Source organism: Austrofundulus limnaeus, unplaced genomic scaffold, assembly GCF_001266775.1.
Source record: "Austrofundulus limnaeus strain Quisiro unplaced genomic scaffold, Austrofundulus_limnaeus-1.0 Scaffold2055, whole genome shotgun sequence".
Taxonomy (NCBI): domain Eukaryota; kingdom Metazoa; phylum Chordata; class Actinopteri; order Cyprinodontiformes; family Rivulidae; genus Austrofundulus; species Austrofundulus limnaeus.
The window spans coordinates 3,103-10,742 of record NW_013954457.1 but is presented as its reverse complement, the minus strand read 5'-3'; the positions used below and the strand labels follow the sequence as shown (position 1 = coordinate 10,742).

The 7,640-nt window shown below is 42.7% G+C and overlaps 1 protein-coding gene across 1 annotated transcript in view; it reads left to right on the top strand.

Annotated features, from left to right (window-relative positions):
* LOC106536960 (guanine nucleotide-binding protein G(o) subunit alpha) overlaps positions 1-7,440 on the top strand; it is a 25,778-nt gene extending 18,338 nt beyond the window's left edge. Inside the window, exons 6-8 of the mRNA XM_014034324.1 lie at positions 378-507; positions 3,235-3,388; positions 7,116-7,440. Of these exons, the coding sequence (XP_013889778.1) occupies positions 378-507; positions 3,235-3,388; positions 7,116-7,303 (472 nt within the window). The 3' untranslated portion in view covers positions 7,304-7,440. The remainder of the gene's footprint in view (positions 1-377; positions 508-3,234; positions 3,389-7,115) is intronic.
* The last annotated feature ends 200 nt before the right edge of the window (positions 7,441-7,640 follow it).

Genomic DNA, 7,640 nt, shown 5'->3' with positions numbered 1-7,640 from the left:
ACACACACACACACACACATCCTTGGATTTGCATCAAACTGAGGACTTTTTACTGACTTCCATTCATTTTTGTAACTGTATTTATGCCTAACCCAAACATTTTCCTTTAAATTAACCATCACTGATCCATAGCTAACTCTAACCTGAACCAGAACTTAATTCACACCACACCTCTAAACTACTTTACTACTTTTCTAAACTACTTTACTACTTTTCTAAACTACTTTACTACTTTTCTACTTTTCTGAACTACTTTACTCTGACACACCTGCTTCAGTGACTGAACAACCTCTTCATGTTCTGCAGAAGGTGACCCGTCTTGACTCCGCCTCCTGAGAGTTTCAGATGAAACGTCTCTGCTGTTTGTGTCCCGTCAGGCTGTTTGACGTCGGGGGTCAGAGGTCGGAGCGGAAGAAGTGGATCCACTGTTTCGAGGACGTGACGGCCATTATTTTCTGCGTGGCGCTGAGCGGGTACGACCAGGTGCTACATGAGGACGAGACCACGGTAAGGAGCCCTCCGTCCTGCGGCGCTCATGTCTCACCGTGTTTTAGGCAGGAAAACAAAAACGTTTATTTTTACAGTTTATATAATACTGTCTCTGATGAACCAGATCTGTGTGATTAAGTCAAAATAAAACATTTCTAGACAAATGAAAGGTTTGGATTCGGACACAGATGAGGACCTTCTGTTGAGGAACTAATAAAAAATACATTTTACGTAAAACATTTTTCATAATTACAGTTAAATTAAGTGTTTTATTTAAGTGAGATGCATCAAACTTCATATTTTAAGAAGATTAAATGCTGTAAATTGTTCAGTTTTTATTAAAATCAGTAAATCTCCAGTTTAAATATGCTGACAACACAAGGTTCAATTTAACAAATTCATTTTTTACAGTCGAGTTTCAGAGTTTAAATGTTTTTTTTTAAAAAGATCGATGTTTTAATGTTCCAGTTGTGCTTTTTGTTACTCCTTTCTTTCTACTCAGGTTCTGTATGTTTTCTGTTGTTGCTCCTTGTTAGCCCTGACACACACACACACACACACACACACACACACACACACCCTCTCCGCAGCACATGTGTGTATTTGTGCCGGGGTTTGTTGGGCGGGAGGGTTGGTACAGGTGGGTTGGTGGGCGGGTTCCTTGCGTTTCCTGTTCCTGCTCTAAGCTCCGCCCTGCAGCGCACCTGGCTCCTCCTTCTGTCGCTCTCGCCATCGGCTGTCCTCTCTAACCAGTCAGCGCTCAGACGTTCTGCTGAAGCTCCGCCCACCGACAGGTACGACAGCCTCCCCGACAGGTGGGCTGAAAGCGATTCCTCTCTGCGTTCTCGTTTCCTCTTTCTGACATCGTTTGTCTGAATAACGTCTCTTCCTGCCGGATGGCCCGCCCACTTCTGACATCATCACCTGCACTAAACTGTTTCCTGCATTAACCGCCTCCCACTAATCCCACCAGCTCCTCCTCCTGTCTCCCTGAACGCATCAGAACCAGAGAGAAACTGCTTTCAGCTCAGGTTAAATCAACATTTATTGTTTTATTCAGAATATTTCCTGCATCAATCACAGATTTTTATGTTGAAATGTTAAAACAGATCCAAACTGTTTTTGTTTCTGTTTCTGATTGATTTAATATTTCTGAAGTTCGTTACATAAATAAATCCTGACGCAGGGAAATGCTAACCCTGAGGCCTCGTGGGTCATTTTGACCCAAGGGCAGCAGGAGGGTTAAACACGAAATTATAATTTCTTTGAATATTTTTGTTTTTACATGAATGTTTTCAGCAAATGAATTCGTTTTATCCTTTATGAACATTTTAGCTGCAGCCGTTATTTAAAATATTTTTATTCTTGACTTTTGAGGACCCTGTGGAGTTTTTAATACGAGCCCCGTACACCAGTTTGTGTTTTTTGGGTCAGAAGTTGAAAAGTTCAGGAACTTCTTCATGATGGTATTAAAACCACATGAACTGCATTCACATACACTGAATGCGTTTTTAGTCAGACCACCTTAAGAGGTGGTCCAGACCCCTTTTAATCCACATCCACACAGTCTGAAAACAGTCCATCTGGAGCCAGGAAGGACCTGTTCCTGGACCCAGACGACCAGCCCAGTGGACGTTTCAGAGCAGATTTTAAGCAGTTTTCTCAGCTGATGAAAGATAATTAAACAGATATTATTGGAATATTCTGAAGATGCAGCCTTTTAGTTTGTTTTGTTTTAGACCAGGTGCTCACCGATAAGCCCCTCCCTCAGGTCTGGCTCCAGGATAGTGGTAACTCACAGTCCAGATGAGGGACATTGTCCTCTGTCCTGCAGAACTGTAGAGGTAAAACCTCCACAGGGTCTCAGTTCAGTGGGTTCTGGCAGGGGATGTTATCAGTCCATGAAATGGACGTTATTAGGCGTTATCAGTCCCATTCAATGGCTTCAGAGGGTTTGTACCGTGCCTTCTAGGCTTCAGAATGTCTCGACAGTGCCCCTAGTGGGTCAATATATTAATGACAATGAATGTGTAAATAATCAAAACATATTGTAATAAATTTTTTGTGTCCATGTCGGACTCGAACTCTGGTCTCCTGTTCTCTGGTCCGACACTCTACCCATTGCCCTAATGAGAGGTCACAGTATACATTTGTCTGAGGTTAGTGCTAACCATGTCATCTGCTCTAAGTTTAACCTTGGTGGCTTTAAGTCGCATATTAACCAGATTTTTTATGCCTCATGTTAACCACATAGTGGCTTTATGCCTCCAGCTGACAATCAGAAGCCATTCTATGGGACGGGGAGCCTTCTAACCGGCACAGGCGTGACATTCTGAAGCCATTCTATTGGACTGATAACGCCTAATAACATCCATTTCATGGACGATAACATCCGAAGCGGGTGGTTCTGGTTGGGTGTGACAGATATTAGTTAGAGCTTAGCTACTAACGGGCTCAGCATGCATGGCTTTGTGAAGCTTCTGAATAACTTCTGTAACGCACACACTAAAGCAAAACTGTAGACGTGAAACCAGACAGGAAGAGCAGAAAGGTCCGAGTGTTTCAGGAAGAACACTTTCTGTTCTCCTTTCTGGTTTGAAATTTCTTCACACTTCCTGTTTCAGGTCAGATTGTGCGACTGATTGTGTTTTAAACTGAGAGTTTGTGAGATTCCCCGGATGTGTGCAAACGTCTGAGATGTTTTCACGGCCCGTTTGACCTACGCCCATCTCCCCCCCTCTGCAGAACCGCATGCACGAGTCCCTGAAGCTCTTCGACTCCATCTGCAACAACAAGTGGTTTAAGGACACCGCCATCATCCTCTTCCTCAACAAGAGCGACCTGTTTGAAAAAAAGATCACCAAGTCGCCGCTGATCATCTGCTTCCCCGAATACTCCGGTACTTCCTTCATGGTGACAGTTGGAGCTGTGTCAGCGCGCCGTGTGGCTGTTCAGACACTAGGAGGCACTGTGGGCAAAAGTTCAGGGCTGCATCCGTAAAAAAAAAACAGCTTTATATAAATGAGTTTAAACATTTTATTAGACACTCAGCTATTTCTGCTGTGGTCACCCTCTTTGCAGACGACTCACCGCTCTTTATCACTGAAACTAAAAAAAATGCAGTAACGTCCTGAAACTCCAACATCCATCATATTTCTTTTCCAACAACCAAATCTGGAACTTTCTATTAATCTAAGCCAATAAAATGTTGGTGTTTTGATTTAAACTGTAGAAGAAGAGTAAAAGCGCCAAGACATGAGCTGCATTTCCATTGACTATGAAAATGTGCAAATTGGAATTTGGAAAATAAATTTGCTCAATGGAAACACGTCAACTTCGAAAAAAAATTACATTTTTCGACAAAATGGTTTTGTGCTAGGAAGAGGTGGTTTTTCGGCCTTATCGAAATTGATGTATTTCGCAAAACTGCAATGGAAACACTTTTTTCACATCATGGGAGTCACGTGATCGAGAACCGGCTGTTTCTACTGGCGAAAAGTCAACGAAGATAACAGGAAGTAAAAGTAGTACTGAAATCAACGAAGTAGTAAAAGAAAGTATTAAACTCGCCGACTACATTTTCCCAAAACCACAGCATACGTAGCCACTCCCAAGCAAAAGGGACTTGTCTCTGGAAAGCCTCGATAAAAGACGCCAGCGTCTCCTCTGATGATGAGCGCTAGTGTCGTGGTAGCAACATGCTATGTGTTTACATCCATTGCCACCATGTTTGTAATGACTTATCGTGAGAACAAACGTATTCACGTGACTTTAAAAGCGTTTCTTAATGGAAACACTGCAACTGTGAAACTGTGTTTTTTCAACATTAACAGAATATCGACAAAGTTTTGCGCACATTTGCAATGGAAACGCAGCTATAGAGAAACACTAAAGTTGCTACCATTGGTTTGCAGGCAGAAACTGAAAACACTGGCCACTGTTTTGAAGACAATACTTTTGTTAGGTGGGAGGTCTTGAGCAGTCCTGTAGAGTCCAACTATCAGATTTAAATGAAGTCTGAACTTCAGAGCTCCAAACAGGGCTGAAGTTGTTCATTCCTTTCAATTTGTGACAGTTTTTAAGGGTTTTTCTGCAAACGATGTCTTTCTAACAAAAGTGACATCACGCTGTTCCCAGTCTGACCGAGTTTTACCAAAACTGCAGATGTAGTAAATGAATAGATGCAAAGTTAAAGAAAATACTCTAAATTTTAGAGTATACTTTTTTACTTTTAGAGTCTAAAAGTATTACTTAAATACAAATATCCTTCAGTTTCTTTGCTTCAAAAGAAAAACGTTCATGAATGCACAATAAATGCAAGAACTCCTTTTTGAAGCCCTAACTTACGTCTTTATTCAGAGTCAATAATCTCCAAATTAAATATGTGTTTACATCAAAAACAGACTAAAGCTGTGCCTAAACGTTGCAGTTAGAAACTGAGTTTGTTCTCTGTGATCAGATGTTAAGGACAGGCCAGCGGTAACTACCACACAGTCTGATAGTGAAGTAAACCATAAATAAATTTAGAAACAATCTGTTAAACTGAGTGAAACTCAAAGTGTTACCCAGATCCAGAGTGGTGGAGCTCAAGTGTGCGAGACACAAGAGGGGGAACACGAAACAAACGACTGAACTCAGGCGGAGAACAACAAAAAGGGAGAACGCCAGAGAGAGAGTGTGAGAAAATGAGAACTAACGCTCTGTGGGAAAGCCGGGCAGAAAGAAAGCAGAACCACAAGAACTGTGAGAAAGAGAGGATTAAAATTCCAAAGATGTTTCTTCCCCTCTTCATCTCTTCACACGGCCGGACTCTGATGAAGTTCTGAGACAGACAGAGCAGCTAATGGCCCAGGGCCACGTTGACGACACTTGGACCAAAAATTACTCCAGTCGCTGAGATCAGACTCGTCTCTGAAGCAGGAGGGCGAATTCAAGCGTGCCAAGAGCTGGCACCAAGACAGGACCGGTTCTTTATGGACCGGAGCTGAGAGGATCTGCTGCTGAACATCACCACAGGGTGAAAAATAATTCCTCTGTTACGCTTTTAATTTCACGCTTTCTGTCACAAAGCCATACTGTAAGTCGGGCCGTGCAGAAGTGTTCATCCATCTGGGTAATCTTTCTGTTACGTTGCTTTACAGCTTTCAGTTTAAATTAAGATTAACATCATAAATACTTCATGTTGTTTAAGATAAATAAGATAAAACCCTCGTTTTATTAAAAAAAGAGCTGATCCCCAGAATCAACAGCAGTCTTATTAGCAGGGGCCCCCAATAATGAGACATCATGAAGACCAAGGAACACTCCACACCTGTCAGAGATGAGGAAAAACACAAATCAGGGTTAGGTTAGTAGGTAGAAACTAATAGACCAAGATCAGGGAGTCAGACCTTAACAGGCTTGACGGACCAGAATCACGGAGTCCGACCTGAAGAGTCTTGATGGACCAAGAGAATGGAGATGGACCTTAAAAACTTGCTAGGCTAAGATTATAGCAATGGACCTGAAATGACTTATTGGGCTAAGATCGTGGATTTGGACTTTACCAGACTTGATGGACCAGAATCATGGAGAGACCTTAAGAGACTTGATAGACCTAGATCATGGAGATGAATTTGTTGAGACCTGATGGACCAAAGTCGTAGAGATGGACCTGAACTGACTTAATGGACTAAAATCGTGGACCTGTTGGACTAGGATCTGGAGACAGATTTGAAGAGGCTTCATAGACCAACAGTATTGAGATGAACTGGACCTGAAGAAGAGACTTGATGGACCAAGATTATGGAGAAGAACCTGAAGTGACTTACTGGGCTAAGATCATGGAGTTGGACATTACCCAACTTGATGGACAAGGATTCTAGTGACAGAAGAAAGAGAATTGATGGACCAAGATCATGGAAAAGAACCTGAAAAGACTAAGGCCAAGGTAAAGGATAAGGACTTGTGAAGACCTGATGAACCAGTGTCATAGAGACTAACCTGAAGAGTCCTGATGGACCAAGGTCATGGACGTGTTGGACTAGGATCATGGAAGCGGACCTGAAGAGACTTCATGGACCAAGACCATGCAGAGGATCCCAATAAACCTGATAGTCCAAGGTCATGAGGCGGACCTGAACATTTTGATAAATAATTGGCTTAAATATCATAAAGTTTGCAGAAACAAATTTAATAAAACTTATAAAAAATAAATGTAAAATCTATAGTTTAAATTAATTTTAATAAACTCCAGATTTTAAAGCAACCAAGTAGAAAAAAAGCCAAAAGGTGTAAATATTCAGCGAGTTACTGTGGATTAACTGAAGTGATAAATTTGTCAGATTGCAGCAGGATTAACAGCTCATATTACCTCCCATCACATTTCATCAAACTCACCTGAAGAAGTTGTCCATGCATCATTTTTATTAAAGCGTAGCTGGCAGGCAGCAGAGCAGACCTCAGCAGAATGTTTGCAGAGCCGCAGGGTCAAAGGTTGAGCTTTCAGAACCGATCACAAACTCGCGCTGATGCAGACAAACGGAGGGCAGCCCTGCGAGCCCAACGCTTCAGATGATAAATGGTTTCTAAAGCTGTGGCCCCGCCTCCGGCCTCACCTCGTCTGTGTTTGTGTTTCCTGACTGCAGGTGCAGACACCTACCTGGAGGGGATCGGCTACATCAAGTCTGAGTACGAGAGCAGGAACAAGTCGCCCAAAAAGGAGGTGTACTCCCACGTCACCTGCGCTACTGACACCAACAACATCCAGTTCGTCTTTGATTCTGTCACTGATGTCATCATAGCCAACAACCTGCGGGGCTGTGGCTTGTACTGAGGGGGCTGGATGTTGGCATTTACCTGGGCACTACCTGTGTATGACTGGTGCGAATGATGTCATCATGTGGCGTCCTCCTTTAGGCTGAACACCTTAAATTAAAGCTGTTGGTTGGTTGGTTGGGTGCTTGTTGGTTGGTTGGTTGGTTGGTTGGTTGGATGGTTGATTGGCACATTGGTTGGTTGGTTGGTTGGTTGGTTGGTTGGTTGGTTGATTGGTGCATTGGTTGGTTGGTTGGTTGGTTGGTTGGCGCATTGGTTGGTTGGTTGTTTGGTTGGTTGGTTGGTTGGCGCATTGGTTGGTTGGTTGTTTGGTTGGTTGGTTGGTTGGTTGGTTG